The sequence below is a fragment of the Plutella xylostella genome, chromosome 13, assembly GCF_932276165.1.
Source record: "Plutella xylostella chromosome 13, ilPluXylo3.1, whole genome shotgun sequence".
Taxonomy (NCBI): domain Eukaryota; kingdom Metazoa; phylum Arthropoda; class Insecta; order Lepidoptera; family Plutellidae; genus Plutella; species Plutella xylostella.
In genome coordinates, this window is record NC_063993.1 from 6880355 (window position 1) to 6908331 (window position 27977).

At 39.9% G+C, this 27977-nt stretch overlaps 2 protein-coding genes across 6 annotated transcripts in view; one reads left to right on the plus strand and one right to left on the minus strand.

Annotated features, from left to right (window-relative positions):
• Positions 1–4889, plus strand: part of LOC105387610 (transcription factor SPT20 homolog) — a 39440-nt gene extending 34551 nt beyond the window's left edge. Inside the window, exon 18 of the mRNA XM_048625036.1 lies at positions 836–4889. Within this exon, the coding sequence (XP_048480993.1) occupies positions 836–918 (83 nt within the window). The 3' untranslated portion in view covers positions 919–4889. The remainder of the gene's footprint in view (positions 1–835) is intronic.
• Positions 4890–5807: 918 nt separating this feature from the next.
• The window catches only part of LOC105387609 (teneurin-a), a 331961-nt gene continuing 309791 nt past the window's right edge, over positions 5808–27977 (minus strand). For 4 of the 5 annotated variants that reach the window (XM_048624883.1, XM_038112040.2, XM_038112039.2 and 1 more), the window contains 19 exons: positions 21423–21542; positions 20674–21348; positions 20394–20588; positions 20095–20304; positions 19814–19999; positions 19591–19737; positions 19280–19487; positions 17751–17777; positions 15435–15554; positions 13214–13378; positions 12764–12938; positions 12241–12483; positions 11899–12126; positions 11622–11812; positions 10553–11529; positions 9952–10355; positions 7754–9793; positions 7296–7650; positions 5808–7190 (listed from right to left, as the gene is read on the minus strand). In XM_048624883.1, coding sequence (XP_048480840.1) covers positions 6196–7190; positions 7296–7650; positions 7754–9793; positions 9952–10355; positions 10553–11529; positions 11622–11812; positions 11899–12126; positions 12241–12483; positions 12764–12938; positions 13214–13378; positions 15435–15554; positions 17751–17777; positions 19280–19487; positions 19591–19737; positions 19814–19999; positions 20095–20304; positions 20394–20588; positions 20674–21348; positions 21423–21542 — 7661 coding nt within the window. In that variant the 3' untranslated portion in view covers positions 5808–6195. The remainder of the gene's footprint in view (positions 7191–7295; positions 7651–7753; positions 9794–9951; positions 10356–10552; positions 11530–11621; positions 11813–11898; positions 12127–12240; positions 12484–12763; positions 12939–13213; positions 13379–15434; positions 15555–17750; positions 17778–19279; positions 19488–19590; positions 19738–19813; positions 20000–20094; positions 20305–20393; positions 20589–20673; positions 21349–21422; positions 21543–27977) is intronic. The other variant, XM_048624882.1, reaches the window with a different exon arrangement.

The window sequence follows — 27977 nt, forward strand, 5'->3', positions numbered from 1 at the left end:
GAGTGAGGCAATTTTTTTCTTCTTTAGATTACCTTTAAAACAATACGGAGACGGAAAAAATTAGACTATTCCACCGGTTCAGAAAAGAAAAAGGCTGGCTTTCATACTTTAAATCAAACTTCTTAAGACATGAAATCAACATGACGTGGAAAGATGGCTCAGCGCCGTTCTAGGCTTACGTCCTAAAATATTGTTCTGTTTTTAATCCGCCAACCTAAAGGCCAAGGGCGGCCTACTGGCCGCCCCTGGGCCGCCCCTCGCCGTCTGCCGCCCCGGGCTGTAGCCCTTTTAGACCTAGGGTAAATACGCCCCTGTCAGTAACACCCTGTTATAATATATCATAACAAGGGATTTGTTTTTGATTTTTGACACATCTGTCAAGAATTAATGTTGAAATTTTATTTTAGATCATAATTACAATGTAACAGTGGTGTTATTGATCTACCAGACTATGGTGAAACTAAGCATAAGGTACATTTATTTGACACACCAACAAAAAAAAGAGAAAAAGTACAATACAACACAAAGAATTACAACACAAAGTTTATGTCCAGAGCGTCAAAATGGTACCAGCTCAGCATATGCTGTAGACAATAAAGACAATAAAGGATCAACTTAAGTAACTATAGCACGTTCACTTGAAGCACTAGTGATGTCAGGTGCGGCTAGTGCTGGGTGAATTACCTCTGTTTTAATTTGATGCTTTACTAACATTGGCGATAAGGAAGGTAAGATACCCCCTTTTCTCTAATTTAATAAGTATCTGTCTAATAACCTACAAGTAATTTATTAGGAGATCATTCGCCAAAATACTATAAAATCTGTTTCTTTCCAGGGACCACCCAGTTCATAGCGCAAGCGCAGACGCTAAACACCCACCAAGTGCGGCGGAAATCCAACCAATCGGACGGCTCATAGTGAACGTGCGAACTCTAGCTCACTGCCCAAAACTAAAGTCTGTGTACATACGTCAATATACCTTATTACCTAGGACTTAGTTAATTTATTCATACGTAACTCCGGACGGTCGAACAGTGTGCAATGAACTCTAGTGAAATATATTCTCTGAAGTTGGGATTCCACTTCGCTTTGGGACAATGCAGCCTTTGCCTCGGTCTGAGCGCATATTTGCCTCGGGCGAGGCAATCTCCAGAGTCGTCGTATTGTCGCATCAAGGAATCTCAACTTTATGTTGCGCCGCCGTGTTGTGTTCACTTGATATTAAAAATATTTATTTCGTAATTATTTACTCGTACTCTCGGTTCGTTTTAAATGTGACTTGTTGTTTTAAACGAATTTGGACTTTCCAGGAAACTAATTATCGGGGATTATTACTTGCCGATGTTTTAATACATTTTGATGAATGTTATCAATTAAAATCATAAAATGGCCTCTGATATGAATTTCAAATACAATGCGAGAGGATCACGATATGTTCATGTTCAAATGTTCCTATTAGCCGCATTATACTACTTTATTAATAAATTTATTAATAAATCAGCCAAAAACACAGCAATTACTGTCTGGAATAGCTCAGAAAAATTTGTAGAAGTATAATTTAGGTGGTTATCATGCATTGTGTTTGAGTCTAATAAAAACAAGTTACCTACTTTGCAATTCGATTGCAATGAGTATACTTTGGTTTGTCTATGTGTAATCCAAGATTTTATTGATATTTAAGATTATATCGTAAATGAACAGGGTGTTGCTAAAACTGTATCGTCATTCGAAAGAACTTCATAATACTCGTGATTCTGAGCAAGATTTGTTACCAATGTACCGATTAGTCGAGGCATGCCTGGGATTTCTAATTTAGTTAGCCAATGCTCGGTCGGTATAGTCGTCCCCTAGGGCAGAAATATATAGTCCCAGCATTTAAAAACCCAAAGCATGCCTCGCCTGGCGACGTCGATGTTAGCACGTTATAAGTCGAATATTCGGCATGTACCTACTCACTGAAGCGGCATGCCGAGTATTCGACTCGTAACGTGCTGCCATCTAGCGAACATTAATTGTCAGTTAGCAGTTACCATCCTTTACGAAATATCATAGGTATGCATGTAGTAGCACTGGTCGCTTCGAATCATATTGGTTTTACATAATAAGTTCTACGTATTATGCTAAGTACATAAGTTTTTTTTAATAAAACTCGTAAATCAAAAGCGCGGTTTAGAATGACGAGTAGTGTGATGCGTTTACTGATTTTCATACGATTTTAGCAACTTCCTCTTCATTAGCCGAACAATTATAAAAATGAACTTCAATTCATCTTTAATCATGTACACTGCATGCATGAATTATTTGTTATATTTATATGTATACGAATCAATCATGATCATTTTAAATGTTTCGATGTCACAAAGTACTTATTTTATTTTTTATATGTTTTAAAATGTATGTATTTATAGTTTAGAACCACCGAATGTTAACATAGCAAGTTCCAAAAACATTATCGCATTAAGAAATCACAACAATCATTACGTATATTTCAACTACCTAACCACATTACTTATTGTATTATATTAGTTAGCCGCAGTAGATAGTTTATTTTGGTAATACTCAAAATTTTGTTGCTCTAAAAAATATATTTGATGCTTTTCCAATTTCGTTGGTATCTTCAACCAGTTTAGAAATTGATCTCGAATGTGCATGTAATTTAATGTTAATGTTTCGGCCTTGTGTTGTTTTAGGTTTACATTGCGCATTCCTATCAAAAGGTATGACCGATATTAAAAGTGTGAATGGTACTTAATAATTTACAAACACAAAATTACCTTAGACTTAGAAGGAGTTATATGAGAGAGTCTTAATCAGTATTAAATACTAAAAGTTTTTTAATGCCGTGTATTGATTAACTGTGTGTTGGCATGCGATTTGCATCTATTAAAGTACAACACTTTGTTGTGATTATGATAGAATCATTCTTGTAAATAAGTTGTAAATAAATAAAATTGTATAAAATGTATGCGATATTCAGAAATGGGAGTGTAATAGGATTGTATAAATATCTCGAAAAACAATAAGGTTGAAAGCGATTTATAGCAATAAAATAATAATTAGACTAAATTGCCAATAATGTTAGCGATTTTGAAGGCATCAATTTTAAATTTAGCACTGTAATAGGCTATGTGTAATAATGCAAATAAGATTGTCAGTGCTTAACATTGGTGCCTTTGGAATCCGTTACAATATATTGTTAAAATGCTCTGACTAAATCAATTAAGGGCTGATTCTGAAGTAACAAATTTCAAATTTGGTGCTTTTAAACCAGCTCATGCATTAATATTATCCAAAAACAGACATGGTTTGCCACATGTGAAGTCTAGTTATAACTGCTAGTCAAAACTTGTTATTTCAGAATTGTCCAAATTGCCTATAAATCTACAGGGTTACCACAAATCAACGAAAGTCGCCATTTTTTTCGGTTAAAGGTCTTTTAGTTCCGAAAATGCATGAGAGTTTGAAAGCGAGCAGCGTTGCTCAACTCCCTTAGTTTTACTTCTAGATCTGAATTAGTTCTTAACACTAGGGCTTTCCTAATCAATGTAACCGAACCAAACCGAAATTGTGCTATGATTGGCTTTTGGATCAAGATAAAATTGTAAGTCGTTTGGAATTCTTTTTAAGAATCACTCATAAAGCCTACTGTTAAATTGATGACTCTAATGAGATTAAATGTTACAGCCCTGGGTGTGTTCAAAATGCTTATGTTAAGCTTAAATGGCATAATAATATGATGTTAGATGGGTATTATTTTTATGGCATAGATAAACCGACGCAATATTATAATCACTTAAGGTTGTAAATGCACAAATGAACATTAAGTAATATAGATATTTTCACGTACTGACTAGATAGTACCAGATTTAATGTACTGTATCTGCCAAAAGTGGATAACTGGAAAATTGAGTGCTATTTAATCAACTAGCGATGAATTAAATCAAAATGTGACACATAATACGATAAGGCTTCGATTCCTAATAGTCTTTGTTATAAAAATATACCGATAGAAAATGAATTAGTAATGTATCTACTCTCTTAAGATGCATCTACATCTTAATACTCTCTAAAAGGGACTCTTTTCATCGCCTTTTGATAAACAATGTCTGATAAATTCTTACTACAATCCCTGCCGGCAATCTTATCCCCTGTAACTTTATTAGTATTAAATTTTGGATTCACATGATTTTACTAGAAATATATTTTTAGAATTCAACAATCGGAACCTTTTGCAGTTTTTAACATAAGTTTTGTTTATCACTAAGCCATGAAGTGAGTCTCAATAAATATATAGACTGTTTTTTCGATACATCACCTGATTGAAAATTTAATAAGGAGGGATTTTCAGAACCATCCGTTTAGTACAAGCCAAGATGTAAGACTGCCTTTCTTACTCGGCAATAAATATAATTAATTTATTATTATAGTTGTGTTGGTTTGTGTGTCTGGGCCTCGTATAGTAGCGTGAATCAATGATCTCATTTGTTTAATGGACAATAGCTCAATGTGTAGATGTTTTATAGTAAATCACATAACTTTGACCTGCACATGTAAATGACTATTTTTAAGAGAATCTACTATGATTGTATATATTTTTTGTAATGAAGATTTTATACGAATTATGGCCCAATTCTATGCGATGGTTGCTTGAAATTTCCAGTGTCAACTAAGTATGTGTATAATATTATGATATGGTAGTGTAAATATATTTTATGTAATGAAATGAGATGTGATATCCATTCTGATGTTTATAGTTTGTAGGTGTATTATAAAATGTATATTATTGCGTTGACATTGATTTTTGTGTATATTGATATTGTAAAAACTATGACGTAAGGATGTTGTTCCGAGATTGACGTTTCGAACATAAATAAATAATTTTTACATGATACCATCTTTCAATTTTCTATCTCTAGAGTCTGATAATCCAAAGCGTGACCGGAGAAAGCGCGGAAAACAATATAAAAGTAGTGTAGTATGCATTTTTTTTTTGCAATCATAGACTGTTACAGTGCAATATGACAGCTAAAGAATGTAGCCATACAAAATTAAAAATTAAAAGTTGGTCACGCTTTCCCTAATTACACACACCCCTGCAGTCTTAAGTATTCTGTAAACGCATGACACGGAACCCCTGGGCTCTTCGGAGAACACTAATCGGGATCCGCTAAACCTACTAGAGCATCATTTTAACGTTTGCGTAGAGTGCCTATGACACGGGAGAGCCCATTAGGGGTGCCTGCCACTAATTCTTAACTTTTACTTTACCTTCATCAATCTTAAACTTTACAATAGACAAAAACTTTACTCGACTTTCGTTCAGGGAAACTTGGAAAAGGAGGCCTATATCCAAAAACCATTTCTTCCAGACAACTTAGATTTTACAACTTCAGAAAAAAGTTTTTAGTGGGGGTGTAGATACCTAGGGGGTGATGAAAATTTGCTCATTTTTTCGATATCTCTTACGGTTTTCGAGATAAAAGCTAATAAGTAAAAATTCAATAATTGTCTTGTTAAAGGTATTAAAAAAATAAAACTTTAGTCGACTTTCGTTTAGCAAAACTTTGTAAAAGAGGCTTATGTCCAAAAACGATTTCTTCCAGACAACTTTGATTTACAACTTCAGAATTTTCTTTTAGTGGGCGTGTGGATACCTAGGGGGTGGTGAAAATTTGCTTATTTTTTCGATATCTCTTACGGTTTTCGAGATACAAGCTAATTAGTAAAATTTTATAGTTGTCTAGTTAAAGGTATTAAAAATCCTGTAGATACATTCTGTTTAAATGGGATAAATTCAAAACTACAACTTTATTTGGTTAAAAAAGTATGCCTTTTATTTTTTTCAAATAGTCTTCATCTAAATTTTATAAGAACATTGGACACGATCGAAGCTTTTTTACCGATAAATAAGTATAAATAATTTCATATTCACATAAATCGTCTTATTTTATACATACATTACATTTATTTTAATATCAGTCCTTCCAGAAGGTCCATACTCTCTCCCTGCAAATGATACTTTATTATTTACATAGCGATAGGGATTTGCATCTACCATACATACATACATCAACAATTAACAATTAATAGAGACTATTTACAAAATATATTTCCATAATCACGCACACACTCATCCGTCACCGTTCACTCAGTGCACTAGTTCACACATGTTTTGGCATTTGGATGGCGGCAGTACTAGCAGAGGTCGGCCCCGCGCAGCCACCAGCGGCGCGGCGCGCAGGCCGCCCGCTTCCGCCGCCGCCGCTCCGCGCGCTCCGCCCGCTTCTTGACGAAGCGCACGTTGTACGGGTCCTCGGCCAGCTCCGGGTAGCGGGCCACGTCGTGCGCGTACTCGCCCTCGTAGCCGCCCGCCCAGCCCTGCTTCTGGATCTCGTCCAGCTCGGCCGCCGACCAGTCCAGCGAGCCGCCCAGCCCGCCGCGCAGCGTCTCCCGCTCGCGGTGCCACGCCTTGCGCACGGCCGCGGCGCGCGCGTGGTGCAGCAGCCGCTGCCGCTCGCGCTCCGCCGTCGTGCCGTAGCGCAGGTTCACCACGCTCGTGGCGCCGTGGATCTTCACGTCGGCGTACGAGCGCCCGCCCTCCGCCACCTCGTGGAACGTCACGTTCAGCTTGCCCTGCATGCGCTTCAGCTGCTGCTTGTCGTCGGCGGCGCGCCACGACTCCTCCTTCACGAAGTAGAACATGTCCTGCTGGTCGCCGTGCACCACGAACGAGAAGGGTAGGAGGTGCGAGCGGTTGAACACGGAGGTGTAGACGTCCTTGTAGATGGCGTTGGCGGAGGGCACGGCGGAGACGACGGCGCGGCCGCGCGCGTTGCGGGACACGAGGATGCCGCGCCCGAACGGCGGCTCCGAGTCCGACCCGACGCGCCGCGGCGCCAATCGGAGCGCGTCCGTCTTCAGCGCAGACATCGTCGGGATCGACAGACTGCGCGAGTCTGATATTCTCTTGTTAGACATGTGGGATAAGAACCCAGATTCGATGTTGACACTCGGTATCAGTGACATGGCGGACGGTAGTCCCAGGCCGTTGGAGTCTCCGGGGAAGCCCCACACGGGCCGGCCGCGCGGGATGCTCGGCAGCACGGAACCTCCGGGGAGCTCTTCTGGGTAGAGTTGTGGAGCCAGGCTCTTGATGTCGTATCCCAGTAGTTCCAGCCACGATAGATGGTCTGAAAAAAAATATGGAAAGATAAGTATAGAAAACGCTTGTGAATCATTCTAAACTTCAATGTCAGAATTGTTCAAATTTATCGTTATAAACAGTGATTTCTTACCTGTTGGCTTCTTATTCTTGGGCCTGACATTGATAGGATCATTGCCATTGAATCGGTAGAGGTGCAACTCAGTTGGCTTATGTATTCTTTCAATGAGATCTTCCCATAATGGCGACATCCACTGACCAATCAGCGGATCGTAGACTTTTCCATTAGACATATGGACGAGCGATGTGACTTGGTCTAGAAGACCTCCACAGAAGTCTACGGGGAGGTAGAGGTACGGGTTGGAATCGTAAACAATGTGTCCATACGGCGACCTCATGATTTCACGAATGCCCTCTCCATATTGGTTGAACACCATCACTGGTGTTCCACATTGGTCGGTAGCAATGTAGTATTTGTGTCTGGCAACCTACAAAGAAAGAATAATGTTAGTTCATGTATTAAGAAAGTTGTAAGTATGATAAGTTTTAGTAAACCTCTTTAGTTGGTATTTCATTTTTAGGCATATTTACCTGAGTGTAGATAAGATGACCTCTGTCGTCATATACCAGAGTCATGAATCTATTTTCTCTCGGCGAGTAGATGTGACTCACTTCATGAGGTTTCTCCTTGTTTGTGTAGAAGAATTGGGTGACATTTCCAAAGTTGTCCTTACGTGTGGACAACCTATCCAAATGATCGTAATAGTACCGGACATCAAATCTTCCACGTTTGGTTGCTCTAATAAGGAGACCCTTTGAGTTGTACTGGAATCTTTCCTCTCTAGCATTTTGTGATACCAGGCCACGGCTGTCGTATCGGTATTGGCCTTCACCGAATTTAATAATACGGTCCATATCATTGTATTCCATTGGTATGGTGTTTCCTCTGTATGTCAGTGACAGCATGTTGCCATTGTCGTCATATCTAAAGCCCCAAGGCTCTTGAGCTTCGACACCAGTCAACTGACCATCGCAATCCCATGTATAGTTCTTCACATTAGTGTATGTGTTTACACCAACATTTCTGGTATGGGTTCTTGTTTGTGATATTCTTCCGTGTTTGTCGTATGAGAATTCCATTCTGAACACTTCCATCCTGTGAATATTGACAGTGATATCTTTTTCCAAGAATTGATCGTTCAATGCTCTAGAAAACATTGCAATACCATCGTATACAGACGTCTCATTCCACTTTTGTTTGGAGACAGTGAACTGTCCAAGAACTTCGGGGGCACCGGTCTTGGTGTTGTACACGATGTGGTGCGGAATCATCGTCTGACCTCCGATGCGTCCTTGCACTGCCGTGATGCGGTAGTTGTTGTCGTACTCATAGACAATTTTAGCGTTGCTGAGTCCGGTCTTGGCACCGTAGTCTAGTCGTTCCTCGGTGAGCAGGCCACCCACGTAGGTCGACTCCCAGCGGTAGTCGACGTCACGGTCCACGTGCAATATCTCTGATGGAAGTCCGCTATTTTCCGCATAGTGTATTTGCGTTTGACCGTCACCGTGAACTATTTCAGATACTTTATTCGTGGTGAAGTACCGATATACAATCCGGGCTCCGTCACCAGGGAACACGGTCTGCAATAGCTCTCCTGTGTGGGAGTAATGTTGCAAATACTTTTTGGTAGATCCTGGCGGTGTGTATGTGACTCTCAAGAATCCAATAGATGGCTGAACACTGAATGAATGATTGGTCCCGGAGGGCAGGATCACGTGTGTTATTCCACCATCTCCATCATACACATACTTGAAACTCTTTTGGCTAGCCAAAGTGATTTTAGAGACTAGATTTCCTTCATTGTAATATATAAACTTGGTTCCATCTTGCGGACTTGTAATCTCTGACAACATACCGTGAGGATCATAATTGTATGTTTCTTCACTGTCTCCCCATTTCCAGCCATTGATTCTGTAGAATCTATCGTAGGAAATATTCAACGGTACAGCGGCTTCGTGAGGTGTGAACGACAATGGGAGTCCAGCAACATCGTAAGCGATGGTCAGTAGAAGGTTTCGGTCTGCATTGAAGAATGTCTCTTTGCTCTTGAACTGATCGAATTCAATAATCAAGACTCTGGAATCATTGACCCATATTTCACGGTTCAGTGTCTGTTGAGGATTTCTGACATCACCAACCAAACTGTATAGTGAGTACATGTTGTTGATGAGCTCATCTCCGAATGTAGTAGTTTGGTGTGACCACATGTGTAACATCTCGGCTTCGATTGGTAGAGCAGCCTCAAGTAGAGGGTGTTTGGCTGCCGCGATACTTTCAAACTTTCCGGCCCATGGTGTCTCTAGCAGCAGAGTGTTATTAGAGAATATTTTGCCTTCAGTTACTTGTTTTCCGTTATTGATTGTTATTTGCTTGAAAGACTGACCATGCAATACATATTCACATTTCTTGGCGACACCAACAGGTATAGTGCTTGATGGGTTGGAAACTGTGACGGCTAGCCCGTAGTTTTTAGCCAAGCCAGATGAAATGTGAACTTGTTCACCAGTTGGCATTATGATTTTGGTCACACGTCCGAGTTCGTCGTAAGTATAAATTACTGTGTCTCCCGCCTGAAACAAAATATTAACTTTTTAGTCCTACACATAAATTTATTTAATTTTACAAATACATTATTTAAATAATATAAACGTTTTATTGCACGCACACATACATAGGCAAAGATGACAAAGTTAGGTATTTCAGTTACTCTAACTTCTTTGAAACTTACCCCTGATCTGCTGTTCAATAATCCGGTGTTGGCGTCGTAATCCAATTCAATTTCCGTAGTTCCCTTTTCAGCAATCTTCGTCAAATATCCAATTCCGGATATCTTCAGTTCAAGTTTGTGATCTTGAGTATTTTCGATTGAGCTCACAACATTGCTGTAGTCTCTCAAAAGCTGGATTTTGTTTCCGGAAGCATCCGTGACTGTTGAAAGTTTTCCAAAGCTCGTATTCTTTGAGTATAAGAAGGAGTATCTAGTTTTTCCTGAAGTCAAGTCTTTAGTTGTGATGTGTTGGCCGTATCGGTTGAACACATATATCTCAGATGTCGGTGGATACGGTATCCTGAACTCTCCATTTTCGTCATGAGTTGGTAGATAGTGTTTCAGGGCCAAGATGTGCAGAGATCCTGAGGAAACAAAATATATTTAAGAATTAGATCCGGAAAAAAGACTGATTGTTAAAGTCATTAGCTTATTCACTTCTATGGTTTAACTGTACATGACTACAAACATCCCGCAGACAGTAAATCATGGGCATCTTCCCGTATTAAACCGATATTAAGAATAAACACAGTGTTACAGAAAGGCTTAGCATAACAATTACCTTGATCAGCGACATTCAGGACTCCATCAGGTGTAACAGCAAGTGCGGATATAGTTTGGAATTTGGCGTTAGAAGACAGCAGCGTTTCTGTGCTAGTGGGTGGTTCATCCCCGGGCGCCACGCTCAGCTTGCAGGGGCAGCCGGCGCCGTCGTCCGCGGCCCGCGCGCCCGCACTCGGCGTAGCAGTCACAGCCACTGACGAGTTGCACTCGCAACTTAGCTCTTTCAAATTCTCCTGTACTTTTCCAGCGAAATGTATTACTTTGCCCGACGGGTCTATCGATTTGATTGTGTTCGTTTTCTTTGAATCCGCACTAGCGATGTACAAAATACCAGTTGGAGCAAAAGCGATCGCTTGAATCGTACCCAGGTTAGAGTCTTCTCTGTACTCAGTTTGGGTTTTATTTGTTACTTTGTTGACAGTTTTATCGTCCTGTGAAGGGGGTCTGCAATGAGACGGCTGACCGGCAACTACCTTGATCTTCATGTCAACGGTGAGTTTTAAGATGATTCGATCATCAATGAAATACAAAGATCCATCCAATGGCGATAGCGCGACTCCCGTTGGCCACTGCAATTGTACCTCGTAAGGTGCAATAGCTCCACGGCAAGGTACGGGAGACCAATGATTGTGGTGTCCATGATGTCCCACCAAGGTGTGTATGATACCATTAGGATCGACTGCCCTTATATTTGTACCATCAGCAATGTACATGGTTTTATCGGCAGCAATAGCTAAGCCCTTCGGATGTGCTAATTTCGCTTTTATTGCTGGGCCCTCATCACCACAGTTGGAGTCATCTCCTGGGACGCACCGGTCACCACTTCCAACGACAGGTTCCGAGTTAATTGATGGGTCTCGAACTTTTTCCAGGGATAAAACTCGTCGAACTTGATGCCTCTCAGGGTCAGATATGTACAAGTAGCCGTCAGCTGGTGAAATGCAGATGTAGTATTGGTAGGCCACTTGCGTTGTTCTAAAAATAAGAAAGTTAAAAATTAATAACTTTGTAGCTTTTGCATTCAATGTTGAACATATAATGCATATATGCATATTGTATTTACATACCCTAATTGAAGAATAGTAGTGACGACTCCTTCGGGGGTGATTCGTCTAACTAAATTAAAGTCACCAACATAGAGTGATCCATCAGGTCCTGAAGTAAGCGCGGTTGGCGTAAGCAGGAGGGAGTCTACTGCTTTACCATTGCAATGATTGGGACATTCTAGTGTTCGCTGCAAGCCAGTTCCCATTACCACCTGAAAGTTAATATTACATTAGATAAAATCACGATTAAATTATTAATATATAATTATGTATAAAATCTCAGATTTAAAATACATACCTGAACAGTTCTTGGGTACTGCTTGAGATGCAAAAGAGCACCGTCACCTTTCTGCAGAATGCCTTCATGGAAATTGTAATGGTGATGAATGTCCAGGCCCCAACCGCCAATGTCAGAGATATCCACGTCATAACCAGCGAGGGTTGCTGTTTGTGTCTCCCAGACTATTGCCGAGCAAGAAGAATATTCGTAACCAGTCGATATTTTAGCTTGGGCTAAACCGTACACCTGGAATAAATAATATAGTGCATTAGCCCCTGGAGTGTGAAACCATCAAGCGTGTAGTAATAAACCATTCTTTATAAATATAAAAACAAAGAATAAAATGAGTTGCGGATTTACCTTCTGTTTATAGACATTCCTCTTATTCCAAGCAAACACATGTGTAAGATCTGGATCGGCCTCATACGAGTGAGTGTGAAGAGATCCTTCGATCTCTACTCTCACATGGACCCTGACTAGCGAAGCCGGGATGACTTTCCGAGTAAGTTGTACGTGCACACACGACAGATACCCGGCGGCTTGGGACGATCGGTAGGTGAGTTTTACTGACGACCCGGGGATGCCAATGGATTCACTGACAATCTGGAAAACATTGAGAATAATTATATTAATCTGTAACCTTCTGCAGCCAAATTAAGTAAGTGTATCATGTAAGTAAATTATATCTTTCTCTTTCCGCCCGTAGCCCAAATACCTAGCTGTAGTTTGTTTTTAAACTTGCTATTTCTGTATGGCGTGTGGGTGACAAACAATATGGCTTAACTAGGGTTGGCCACCTTGGTAAAAGAATTAGCCCGCCATGAACTTGCATATATTCAGTAGCACATATTCTTTTATATTTATAATCCCATGTATGTTTTACCTGAGCTTCAGGATAAATGACAGTAGGAGTGGCAACAGACGAGGCGGCGGGTGCAGCCAGAGGCGGCACAGCCACCACCTCTGGTCGCAGGCGCTCGTGGTCGTGAGCTGGACACGGCTGCGACTCCACCTCCCACCATTGGGGAATCGGAGACCAGTCTAGTCGGGCTGGTGCACTAGTGGAAGAAATATGAGAGTGAGATAAGGCTACGCAAAGATTGGGTAAGTGAGGGTAACTTAATTTTATCTATTGTCAACATTTCAATCCAATGGAAGAACTAAGCTAAAATTGGTACTGGTTCATAAAGAATAAATTAGTAAGTACGGTCTATGAAGATGGTAACGATAGACAGATATTAGCCCTCGGGTCTTGCATGATGTTTTTGAGATCATATACCCTATACCTACCTCTACATCAAAACTAGATTTTGCTAAGTGTGTTGATTCATACCGTGGTGTCGGCACTTTGACGCTGTCGTCGCTGAGCTCCATCTCCACAGGAGGCAGCACGACGATCTGGTTCCACGGCACGAAGACAGTCTTCCGAAGAGGCTTGAACGGCGACCGCTGGAACTGCAGAGTCACAGCCCCGCCGCCGTTCACCAGGACATCGAACCTAGGATTGAGTTTGCAGGTTAGATTACGAGCAAGAATTTTTTATTACTGTAGTCTAGCTAGAGTACTTATCGGTAGAAGTTGCAAACTTACGGCAAGTCCTCGATAGCATTGTTTTAGTCGCATAATTAATGTAAATATACGATTATAAGAAAGGCTTTTAAATTGTAAGTAGGTATAGCTTTTGTTTTTCTTCGAAACGGCAATAATGTTGGCCCAGTTAATGTGAAGTTGTGCGGGCTTATGTAGGTATACTAATTATTATATTTACCCCCTACCGGAGACATGGGGACATAAGTAATAAAAGTATGGAGGCTATGTTTTTCACGCAACCTATATTATTATTCAAATATTTGATTCATTTATTATTGATGTAGTAAATCTCCTTTCTGTTTTCGCCTATTGAGGGTCGTGTAACTCTGCTATTGATTCAAATTATTTAGAGATTGAATTAAACGGAGCCTGTGTTTATCAAATAAGCTAAATTTAATTTTAGACCTAAGCTAATACCTACCTACATCTGCGTCAGAATCAGATTTGCGTATTGAAGTTTTTAATTTAAATTAAATTTCTAATTTGTATATTTACGTTATACCTATTTGATAGCGTAAAATAAGACTATCTTATCTGTCAATCTATTCAAATTCAGTTATTCTACTTTTTATAAAAATCCCCATATAAAACTACAAAGTTCAAAACAGAGTTATTCTACATATTTTGCGATCAACATATTAAAAAATTTACTATTGAGTATAATATGATATCAATATCGTACTTAGTGTAATAATATTAATCGCAATGAAATATATTTTGAAACGGTCATTCCAGTTGTTTGGATTTGATTCAACAGCATGGATGGTAGTTATTTAATTATTCAAACTTGCCTAATGCCTAGCGAAGGGATAACTAAAGTATTTCCATTACGGATCGCAAAGCTCGCATATTTCAGTGTAATCAAGTGCCATTACGTCTGCAAATAATGAAATTCAAGCTTCACGGCCCATCAACTTCGATCCCCGAGTCCTATGAAAACGTTAACGGCCGAGCAATAGATATTATTTAATTATCCCTAGCTGGAAACTTGTTTCGTTCCATCGACTCAGTTAATTAATTTCATAGTTGTTTGTTCTTGCTATTCCGTTGTATGTATTTTGTATGGGATACGGGCGTACGATTAGCGTGACCCATCGGGAATTGTTCAAACTTTACGGATGTTTAAATATTTGCTCAGTTACGACCGCCCGTCACGCGAAGGAAAGCAATTTCACTTGGTTTCGTCTTGATCGGAGATAGTCATGCATTGGACAGTATAATAGTCTGTCATTGTGTTTCAATTTGATATGGGATAGGCGAAGAATATGGATATTGTAGGGCCTTTAATAAAAGGCTTCGTGTAGGTATGTATGTATACGTCGGGTTACCGAAACCAGTATTTATTTGAACAAAAACATGGCTTTGGCACGCTAGCTTTTGAATACATGAAGGGGAGGAACAGGTCAATATCATACGTCACTTGAATTTGGTATCAGTGACTAAACCCTGGCGTCCGGCCAAACGATTAATGATTCACGATTTTACAACGCTATCTTTATACAGCTTCACTTATAGGCTCGACTGAATTTCACAACCATGGCTGCACCAGATGATTATAAGATTATAACGAACTATCTATACCTTTTTGATTTTAAATAATACATTACGCATATAAAATATATATATAATATAAATACATTATCAAAGGTCATGTACCTACCTATATCAAAATACCCCGTTTCGAAGAAAAACATACGCAAATAACTACTTAATGCATACACAATTCGGTAACATTAAGAAAATGCAGTACCTACTTAATAATTATTTTGGTAATATAGTAGTAGAGGATTTCAAAATTAGCGGTTGGTGAACCAGAAACCAGACTCTCCTTGTATCTTGTTAGATATATGTACATAGGTTTATGTTCCTAATTATTTCAAACAAAATAACTGTACCAAATCATTAAGTACCTATTCTTATTTTTAAATTGCACACAATAATAAAGCAAACATGTGAATACTAACCATCCTCCTTGTCTAGTGAGCGTGAAGCCAAACCTGGCCTCACGGTCCACGGAGACCCTGATGCCGATGATGCCCAGTCCTTGCGGAGACACCACCTGCCCGCGCACCACCGACACTCGGCTGCACAGACCACCTCAGTCAGTTGGAGCCGGGGCGAGCCGGCCGCACGCCACGAATTTGACGAACGTTCCACGATCCGTCAGTTCCAAATTTGAAATATGAATTTTATGCGATTTCGTTTTTAGAATTTTAAGAATACCAGCCAGCAACAAAAAATAACGCGAATAAAAATAAAACTAATCGTGAAACGTTTCACCAAATGAATTTCTTCGTTCGTAAGAACAAAAAAATCGTGCTGTGCTTTTAGTAAAGTTTGAAAAATAATCTGTGAAAGTGAAGTAACAGTTTAAGTATGAAAATAAAATTGATAAGTAATTTAAAATAAGAAGTTCAGCATGGCACATTCTCTTATCAGGATCAGCTAAAATATTATTGAAAAATTTCGGTTTGGTACCTTTAGAAATTTGAGTAGCACCAACATAGTATAGGTATGCAACCGATTTAAAAATTTACAAATATCCAGATACGAAACGGAAATTTAACAAGAATATTTTTGTTTTAATGCATATACAGCTGCCACACAAACCGTATATTTATATATCAATCGTTTATTTTGTTTATATGATTGATGCTGTTATGGTTCGCTGGAAATTGGTGCAAATACTGATCCGAAAATGTTTCATAAATCTTGAAAAAATATTTCCGTTATGGAAAGTTACTCTTACGTTAATGTAACATAATATCTTTTTGGAATTTTAATGGTCTATCTGTTAAATGTAAATACAGTCCAATAAGATTTAAAAAAACTTGACTGTAATATAATGTAGCTACCATCTGCTTGTGAAGTTTGCATTTTGTTAAAATACATTTTACGTTAATTTTGTATAATTAAACAGAACCTGAGAATTTACTTTTGTTAAGACCGTTACACCCTGAGCTTTATAATTGAATAGCAAATATAACCCCATTTATTATTTCCGCGAAAGAAGCTATAAATATGAAAACAAAATATTGTGTAAAATATTCTCCTACAATCTGAAAGTTTCAAATCTCACGTCTCTATAATATTCCATAGAGTTGGTGACCTGAAAAACGTTTACAAATACATTCAACTATCTACGTTAAAACACAGGTTAATTGAATTTTATCTAGAAATGTGATTGTAGGTATAATAAGTATATTATTGCAAATTAATACCATAGAAGCTTCTTTAAATAAGCTAGAAACTGTGCTAGCATTAAATTCATGTATAAGCTACTTTACTAATAAAGGTAAATCTTTAATAAACGATTGTTGAACATTATCGACACAAAATAGTTGAAACATACACAAGACATAGAATTCACCTGAAAAAGAAACAGCTAAATTATTAACAGACAGATCATTAGAACACCACAATATTATGTTACATGTAAAATGTTAGAATTAATAATATTTGCACAAGTTCATTGCACCAATTTCGTCGTGTTACTTGTCAATGCTGATGAAAGCAATGATTGAATGTACAATGTGATCAAACGGTTTTCGTTGTGAAGTATTGGATGGAGCACATTCAATACTCGTGTACTGGTTAGTTACAGGGTAAGGATCTAAACACATAAAGAGTAGGGGCGAAGGGGAGGGGAATGGTTAACAGATGAAAAGACGCAGACAAAGGGTAAGGAACACATAAAAGGGTAAGTTTATTCGAAGCTAAATTTGCGTGTTTCGCTGGAAGTTTGCTCAATTGACAATAAAACTCGCGCCTCATACCGGTTTAATTTACAGCCCTACACCTAGCGAACTGTGTTTCAGACGTTTTGCGTGAAAGCGTAAATGATTTTCCTAAGTTCATACAATAGGACAAACTAGACCACAGTATATAATGTGAACTATAAGCACAATAGACGAGACAAATAAATAAAATACACAAAGAATAATTTGCGGCTGCGGCAATGCTGTTCGAGCATGAGTCATCGGAGCCGGCGACTCGTTTACGTTCAAACATGCGAATGTACAGCGAACAGATTGCCGCAGCAGCACTATAACACTGAAGACAAACATACAGAGTTAACATACACATAGAGAATGAAACGAATACAGACAGAGGAGTCAAAATAAACGAAAAAGCGTTAGTAGGGCCGTTCGCGTGCCGCCAGGCCAGGGGCACGCGGCGGGCCCCGGCGTCTCACACATAATGCAAGGAGTTGCAACCAAAGAGAAGAGGTCAACAGATACTGAACACTGAGGGGCGAGGGCGGGCTGACTGACACTTACCATGGTGTAAAGGAATTCCAGAACTCGCTAGGAGTGGCGGACACACGGCGGCACAGGGACACAGAAAGACAGGACAGATTACTACACAGATACCTACATCCCTCAGTGCAACCCCACCCCGCGGCTTCAACCTCACCGGCCGGCGCGTCTGGCGCGGTTACCTTGCGTTTCAACATTTACTGATTCATTGTCACGACCAGGAGTAGCCCGTTTGCATTAGAACCACAAAACCACTCTACTATTCGGAAATTTGGATGCAATTTGGAAAAGGATGGGTTTTCATTCAGTGTCAGGTTGCACCAAGACATTGATCGGGACAGATAAAAAAGAAATATGCTGGATGATAAATGTAAGAAGGAGCTCCGTCAAACATTTACATTCACTGTAATGAAACAAATGCCAGAACGCAATATAACCACTCTAGACACCTGAACTTAAATAAAATAGTGAAGCGGCTCGTGTTTTAATGCAAACAAACTTGGAGGCGCCTTTGCATATAAAGCGAGGTGGGTTGACTACTTCATTGTTCAGTTTTGCTTTGTCTTAATAATCAAAGATCTAAGTGAGAGATAATTTTCGAATTTTTGCTTTGTTACCGTACAAAGTTAATTGCAACTAAAATATTCCATTCTTTTGTATTTTAACATCGATCGAAATAGACGCTATTTATTTACGAAACTCACAGCAGATTTAGTACGCTACAGTTGATTAATGATAATAGAATTAGATTTCATTTACAATTTCTTATTAGCGTCTATCACGATACTAGTGTTTCGATTCATATTATCCAATTGCTTTATTTACTGAACTTGAAGACAAACAAAACTGTTCAAAAGCTTCTTTAGCAATATTATATCGATTTTAATTTAGTTTCTATACTCCAGACTTAACGTTTTTGTTTTGTTAGACAAACAGGTTAGGGTTAGACACACACAAGGGATTAACATTAGACAATACACAACACATCGGATCTGGTGTGAAAACATAAAAAAACAAAAATCAACAACATTATAAAAAGATGGTTAATGATTAAACATAACCATGCCAGGACAGCAAATAAAAACTCAATATCAAATACGCGAGAAAACAGAGGAAAATCAAAAACACTTCCACCAGATGAGAAAATAAGTAAACGATATAAGTTAGAACGTATTTGACCAATCAAATTAAAATAACCACACCAAATCCTCGGAGAGGTTTAGGAATATGAGCGGGATCACAAATGGTAAGGTGCTAGATCCTAATTATTTTTAATGTTTATGAAATTTCTTCTTTCTTACTGATTTTATACGTCGATGATATCACGAATCTAAAATCATTATAAAGTGCAAATATATTAATCCATGAACTGTGCAAAACCGTTAGGTCGGTCCTCAACCGACAAGTAAAAGATATCGTTAAGTCAACATCAATCAATTCTCGGAACAATGTGGGAACATCGAACAAAGCGATATCTTTTATACACATAGGTACATGACGTGAATTGGTGTTCGTTAGAATTTGCATCTTGAAAATTTGGTAGTACTCACCCTTCGGAATATTCGTCCATGTGAGCGTAGCTTTGTACGGAGTTTTCTTCGATGAGGAATTTGACGCGTTGGTAGAAGGAGGCGGTGACGGAGGGGGGCTGCTTCCTCAGCAGCACCTCGACGGGGTCGTTGGACGCGAGGCACATGATGTGGTCCGAGCACTCGGGCCGGCTGCAGCATTCCGAGTCCGAGCAGTCCGTCATGCCATCTTCAAAACGTATTATGATTTTGAGGTCAATGCCAATTCAAGTTACACAGTTTTTTTGTTGGTTTGAAGCCTTTCAATCTGGAAAACTAGAACCTAATTTTACCTTCGTCGTTGTCTTCGTTGTCACTGCATGACAATTCCAGGGCGATGGAACAGTCAGTTCCAGCCCAGCCGTCGGCGCAGGAGCAGCGGTAGACTCCGTCTTCCAGCAGGCATTGTCCATGACGCGAGCACCCGTTGGGACAACCGGCTAAAAAAATTCAATACAAATTAGTATCGTAATCATTTGCTGTATAAAAAATCATCTACTGGCTTATTAAACTCACGCAAAGTGCAATGTCTTCCGTTCCACCCTTGAGTGCAGACGCAGGTGCCATTCTTGCACTGTCCGTGGTCGTGGCATCGCATGTCACAGGGTCTTTGATCGCAGAGACTGCCGGTCCATCCATCATCGCAACGGCATACACCCTCAGCGCATACGCCATGCATGCCACAATCCAAGGAGCAAACCACTAAAAAAATATTAAGATTTTAGACATGTGAGTTTACTTTAAATACCACCACTTATCTTTCAACATAGGCTTATGTAAAGTTGACAATCACTAACCTTGCGAGCAATCATCTCCAGTGTAAAGTGGATCGCAAACACATCGTCCAGCATCCAGATCGTAAACTCCTCGTTGTGAACAAGCCGGCAGGCATCGCTGAACTCTCTCGTCTCGCACCCGACAGTCGCTGCCCAGCCAGCCCGCGCTGCACACACAGCGGCCTCTGACACACGAGCCGTGACCACCGCACGCCGGGTCCAAGCAATCCTCTGTTGACAAAAAATATCATAATATGAATAACCTGAAAACTACTACCATCACTTGACTAATAATCATAGATTTAGCTTGTTGAACCAACCTTCATCACATTTAGGCCCTTTCCGTCCAGCTACACAGTGACAGCGGCCAGCGATACATTGGCCTTTTCCAGAACAGTCGGCAGGCTCGCAGTCATGGGAGGGCACGTCACACTCGGGGCCCTTCCAACCCTCGTAGCAATGACACACTCCTCCCGCGTAAGCTCCGTGACCAGAACATAGGACTGGGCAAACACCTAAAAACAAAGTGATGTTACATTATACTGGTATTTAGAATACATAATATTACAAACTGAAACTTTTATACTGTAATTTACTTACTCTTAGAGCAGTCGTGACCTTCATACCCATCCATACAATCACATTTGCCGAGGTAACAAGATCCGTGGCCTGAACAATCATCGGGGCACGAGTTCGTAACACCCTCCGCCTCAGATACTATCATTTCAACTCTATGCGGTTGAAGCTCATCGTTGTATATCGAAATGAACCATCTTCCTGTATCGAGGTACTGTAAGATACTGACGTTCACTTGCATATCGGTCGATCTCCGCGATATCGTGTGGTTCCATCTCTGAAGTGGGCTAATCGTGCTCCGTAGATTATTCCAGTCGTCGTGATTTCTATGTAAATCGTGTTTATGTGAGCTTCTTTTTCTCCGAAGGCGGTGGTCAACTCTGCCCCCTCTAATGAATTCAACGAAATCATACTGCGTGACGCTGGGCGCGACGTTCCTGCGCCCGTAGACGGCGAAATTGGCACCCCAGGGAACGGTGAAATTAAGACTAACATATGCGGGCTGTTTGCTTCTGAACTCTGAGCTCCAAAATTGGTAGGGTGGTATCGTGGCACTGTGCAGTTCGTCAAATTCCCTGAGCTCGAGCGCGGGCGACCAAGGCGGCGGCGCGGCTTGCTGGGCTTGCTGAGGTATGATGGCCGACTCTAGTGCCGCCTCCGCCGTTGTTGACCAACCCAGTGATGACGTCGATATTGATTCTGCAAAACAAAACATTATTGAATAATAGAGTGACAAAAAACCCTATTACAAAAGGTATTGAAAGTCTACATACCATCAGACGGCGATGTTGTTGACAATGCGTCCCTAATCCCTTGTGCATGCGTGACTGCTTTTACATCTTGCACCAGGATACAATTTGAATTGTCTATATTACTTTTAATTGACGATAATGCTGTAACAAAAGAAAACTTAATTTAAATACATAATTCTGATTATTTTAATTTTATACTTAATTAAATTATACGACACATGATCTCTATCATAATCTCTCTTCAACAACTGCAACTATCTATCTTCTAAGCTATCACTTAATCTTGCCTTCCAATTAACTTTCCGTTTAGTCGGCGCGTTATCTGCGCTCTATATCGATAATACCCGGTAGCGAGTAAACTATTCAGGTTCACACAAATGTCGCGTGACGGTGTTGTTACGAAATGGTGCACAATGGGAAATGTCGGTCAACAGCTATAGGACTCGTTTGAAGAAGGTGTAAGAGTATGGACAGGGTGGGTGACGTCCCGTCGGGTTTTAATTAAGCGGAGCGCGGCCGAGGCGCATTTCGTGACGGTGTGACGAAGCGATCGGTTCCGCCGCGGGCCCGCACGTCGCTGCGACACCCGCCCGTTGTCTCCCAGTGCGACACTCGCAGTAGCCGGATCCATTCCTTCATACTTAGAATACCGCTCGCCGGCTAATTGGATAATTCTTCACGGCTCTAACTAAGGCGAGCACGGGCTGCCACCGCACGACTGGCGACCGGCTCCTTGCTGACACGATTTACTTTTTATTCAAAAACTATTGAAGCGAGACTGGGCTTTCATAAAAATCGTCGAAGGTATGCACAGATGTTTGTAACAAAACTGAGCTCGAATAACAGCGGGGTTAGTGAATTCCAATATCCTTCTCTAACTGACATTGTATGTAAGTAAACAAGAAAGTTGCAGGCTGGGGGAGGAAGCAAACAGAGCTCGCATTGTAATGTAAACAGAATTTATTGGGAACATTTATTAGTTCCGTAAGGAACGTGCGTCGCTCGGCACCTCGGATTTGCGGCACGCTCCACGGGACGCCGACTTTATTGGTTTCGAGTCGTGTGCGCAGGATGTGCGCCTAATAGATCGTCCTCCACGTCTCCGGAGCCCATGATCGACGACATTAATTGTACATAAATGTGCTTTGACTAATCCTGCATTTCTATTTCAGTTTAACTAGTTGAGCTGCCTATCTAAACTTCTATGTTAAACGGGCAATTGCGGTCCGTTATCTCTGGAGGGCCATAATGCCAAAGATATGATGACAGGCACCCTTCTAAAGTTGTTATCGCCGAAAAACTTGGTAATACAGTCTAACTACATTATTTATTTAAAACATGAAAGTGTCGCCCGCAGTGGTTTCCGTCACTCGTAGGGTGGGGGGGGAGTAATTAAGTTATCGGCTGAGCCTATCCCTCGAGGCCCGAAGATTAACTCATAGATAAGCATCTCGATGCGTTAACGCCGCTTGCCCGCTCCAGCACAGATTGGACAATTTCGTTAACTGTGCCAACTCGAGGAATCCCTCCACCAATAATAGTTATAGCCTCGAGATGAACCGATAAGAGAGTTATTTATATTCATGCCGATTTCTATGGGTGCATATCAATTTGTATTGATTTTTAAAGTTTAGGGAGGATCTGTGCGCCCTATCGCTGATTTAAAGCCACTTCACAAAAGCAATTGAATCAAAATAGACGGTCTTTTGTCATTAAATTTTCATAATGCCTCCAGTAAAATTTTATGATTCCTCACGATCGTGCGCATTTAAATACGTTTTCTAGTTTCCAGCCTATATTGAGATGCTTCACGACAAAAAATAACTGGAGACAAGTAATAAACAACGTTGGCGTTTCGCAGATAAACGCGCACAAATGACGTAATTTCCGCCCACGAAATGAAAAATAGCAATGCGGTATGTCGCTGCTCCGCCGATAATCCCTCGTAAAATCTATAAATCCTCTGTATGGCATTGTCGAGTACTCGGGACCGGAGGGTCTCTGCGATACTGCAGCGATTGCGTACAGATGGACGATGTTTGCTATCTGTACTATTTTTCGAGTTAATACAATTTATTGTAATACGATTCAGCATAGATTGCATCGTGCGATGGGGGAGAGAAACTCGTTTGATGGAGTCCCCCGGGACGCCGCCGTCGCATCGGCTCCGTATTAGTCACGTGATAAATCTTCTTCCTAGTGTGCGATTGTGTCACATGCTATCTCCTTTTACACTTCACCATCTCCTATTACCGTCCTTGTCTCCTGTGAATATGATCCACTTTCTAAGGGGAGGATCTGGCTTTTCTCAGAAAGTGCGGACGTGAACAAATGATATGCGAACTGCCGGGGAACATGCGGACTAATTGGAAAAATATGCAGATATTTTTCGGAAAATTAATCCTATTAAGCACTAACATAATAAACTAATAACAAAAATAAAAATAAAATTATAATTTTACAATGAATTCACTTGTAAACAGTAAATAACTAACTGATATTTTTTATTGCCATCAAATAATGTTACCATTTGCTATAACAAAAATTAAATACCCTATTATTCTATTGCTTCCCTATTGAAGGAGATTGCAAATCTGGCACAACAAAATATGGGACAATAATACTGGTATGTCGACATTGCTATAACGTAGTGTTTTTTTTCCTGTGGACATTGCATCGATTATATTTTGTTTTGTAAAGCACTTTGAGAGCGTCAAAGCTTACACAGCGAGCTTTAATAAAACATTTGGGGTCGTCGCTTCACAATTACATTAAAAAGTTCGCTACTAGCCCTCATTCGACGCGCTTGTATACGCAATGAAGGGTGTAACAGATGGTCTACATTTTTTCATTAAATAATTGTAAAACTACCAGCACAAAGCAGGCGATTTATGTCGGATTAAAATACAGAATCAGTTTCTATTCGACGAGTGTTCGACACACATCCGGAACGCCAGGAGGCGGGACCGACATATATTTTATTGTGTTTCTGAAACCGTGTTATTAGCGACCAAATCGTGGGCGGAAATGTGATTAGTTTTAATTTTAATTAAACAACATATGCAACTCCTCCCTAAAAGATCTGTTTCGGCGCGTAGGCAGACTTATATTTTGACTTTCAGTTATCTAAATGATTATTTATACTTTTTTCCAATCAACTGCTACAAATTGACTATCAGATTGCCTTTCCGAGTATCTATTCGATATCTAAATGTGGTAATTTAGAGGCTTATAGCTCATCGAGTTTAAAGATGCGTCTAGTCTTTGAGCGCAGGCGTCACCGCTGCATAAATATGCGAGGTGCGTCTCTTTTATCTGCCGTCTCTATTAATTTAATGGAAATCTAAATGAAGAGAGATCGGAAGCGATAAGCTATCGGGTTGAAACAACTAACACGGGGCCGGTTCATTACATCGCTTTTAAAAAGCGTTGAAACATTGAAACTTTGAGATTTATATTATTGTCCAAAAAAGCGTGGGTGTGTGAGTTTCTTGGAATATTCTTGTCATATTCCAGGTTGATGAACTCTATATTATGTCGACTGCTACTTTAACGACAATAGAGCTGTTGAGTGGTATTGATTAGTAATGTGATAACAGGTTATTATGTCATTCACGTTTAATAATGCTGGGGTTCAATAAGTTTTTAATCGATTTTTCGCATTCGCTTCCATATTTTAACTTCTATGAGGAGTAATCACTAGTTCCCAAACATGCAGACTACAGTTCCCGCTAAAGTTTTAAACAGTTCCACTGTGTAGCGTGCTCAAGACGTATTATTTAGAATCTGTAATTCAACTCCACACTACGCCTCGCGAGTTAAATTAGAACCAGTTGTTTATATCTAACCTAAGTGCTTTAAGAAAGTTGCTTACACTATTCACATCACTAAGCTCAATCCAAAGTTGTCATTATTAATGCAAATTGTTATTTAGCTATGACTGCAATAGACGAATAATGTTGATGTACATGAAAGGAATTCGATTCAGAGTTGTAAAAATTTTCATGTATATTCAAAAATACCCGTAATAATCATACCTACGTTATGATAATGTATGTTTGTACCTAAGTAAAAACGGGAAAACCATTGTAAGTTGTACACAACTTTTAAAGATGTAGCTAAAGCTATTCCGTGGAAGTAACTTTAAACATAAGAGCCAATGCTTTCAGTAAAAGTGCTGAAAACGTGCAATGGCCGTCAGTGCATTATTGTTGCTTTCAAAGTTCCTTTATATGAGATTTGCGTGATTCTCGGCAATGCTGAGGAAACAAATTGTACTTATTGTGAAGAATATACCCTTCCTTCAGTCTCAATGATTACACTCCTAATCGAATACATCGAGGCCTGCCTTGCCGTTATTGTTAAAAAAGTCTAAACAAAAGAGGGGAAGCAGAAAGTAGAAGTTGGGTGATGGATTGTCTTATTGACTGACTCTCTTTGTAATGGATCTATAGATAACATATTTTAGTAAGTATAATTCTATTTGTAAATAAATTATTCGGTCTGCCTTATCGTACCTCAACAGCATATCTTTGGATAGACACGTAAAAATACACATACCCGTACCAAAAAACCAATTTTAATTAATCCAATTAATTCTCACTCGCTTAATTAAACCAGGAAATTATTGATATGCCAATACTAATAGGGGAGCGATGAGCGGTGGTTGGGTAAACGTCCGGGACCAAATGTAGGACGTTGACACCTGCAAGCACTATTCAATTCAGGCTCGGACCCGCCGCTTCACAATACAACTGCTATTTTTATGCATTCGTCCACACGTCTGCGGTTTACCCACTTTTATTATCTACCTCGATGACGATAAAATCCGAATGTAGAGTTGCACAACACACGGTCTTCACCACAACTGATGCATTGTGTTTAAATTCAGAACAAAGAACTTTTAAAAAGGACGTGATAAAAATTCGCTCCTCACGCGACAGCGAGGCACGTTATACGCTAACTTCAAACTAACTAACTGCTACGCTAAGTGGATCGCTATCTAGGACATTGTTTATGTTTATTTCGTGTCTATCCACTGTTAGGACCCAGTGGAACTGCCGCAGAATGTGCTATGTAGGACAGGACAGTTTAGAAAACGGTTATTATTTATAAAGGATTACTTTTGCAATATATCAAGCTGCTATTTGCACTGAATAAATTATGATCGTTCGCTCTGCGGGTTGGCCAAGCTTCAGGTAGGTGCGTTCGTATCTTATAGAAGTAAAATAATATACGTAGGAGATTTAGTGTTGGTGTAATTTATTTCCTCGCTAACACGGGCCCGCGGGCGCGCCGCACGCATCAAGCGTAGCTTCGACTTAGGCGCATCATTTATATTGTTCTAATGTTTGTTTAGTTTTTTATTGGGGTTCGTCCGAGATGCCGTAGTGAGATTAAACAAAGAGCGATGAAAGACTAATGCTGCTTGTCAGTTTTCGTTGCTACACCAATGTTTAATAAATTCATTTGCATAAGGTTGCTGAGCATTAACATTTATCGACTTATAATTTTGACGTGTTGATAGAAAATGGAAATTCATGTTTCGTAATGCTTTTATTATACGACTCGGCTGTTGCTGCATATTTTGTTTGATTTGTCACTACAGCGACGTTTATAGCTTCGCTTCGATGAATAATTTACTTTCCTCTAGAGATAGATAGACGCAGTAGTCGGGGGATAAGTTATGAAGTATGAAGGCAATAATCTCAAGACAATCAATATTGTCTGCAGAAGCTCTGATTGCAGCTATTTTCTGTTGAGAATCTCGTCTGGATTCATGCCCCTCGGGCACACTGGAGTGTATAATAATGGCGAAGTTGTTGGCCTTAAGGTGCAGCTCCGGTAGCTACGGTTCCCGTGTCGGCGTCGTGTTGTTGCTAAATTAGACACGACAAGAACCGCCCCTTAATTGGAGCCAACCGCCCCCGGCTGCCTCCCGGCACTTAAACGAAGATTACACGTTTTCTACGAGATTTTTCATCAGCTTCTAATCATGCTCCACGATAATACGATTAGGCATAAAAGGCAAGGAAGTCCACCGTTTTGGCAACCGTAAAGGCCATTACTTTAAATTTTATATAGACATAATGTTTTTTTCTAAATTAATGAGTTTTTTCGCCGTATAAAATTGTCCGCCCACGTAAACTGTACAAAGCTCGGCTCAGGTTCGGACCAGGCGCATATTAAATGGTAATAGATTGAGAAAGAATAATGTTATGAATATTTTAATTGGCATTCCGAGCGAGTTAATAAAAATATTGTTCTAACGAGAGATCCGAGCTCCCGCTGAGTTTTTATGAAACAAGATATAATGACAATGCTCGCTGTTGAATTTAAAACATGCATTCGGAAAAATGTTGTTCTTGTCAATTTATTTAAATGATCAATGCTGGGCAGTGATTCGAGAATTACCTTGTACCTAGTACTTTTTTATTATTTAGAAGTCCCTTTCCCTGCGTTGCGATGGTAAACTTTTTGTCTTTAACTTTTTTTGGTCTTTTTAACAACTTTTTATCTCAAATCTAATAAATAATTTATAGAATATGCTGTTTCAATTCTGTGAATTAAATTCGG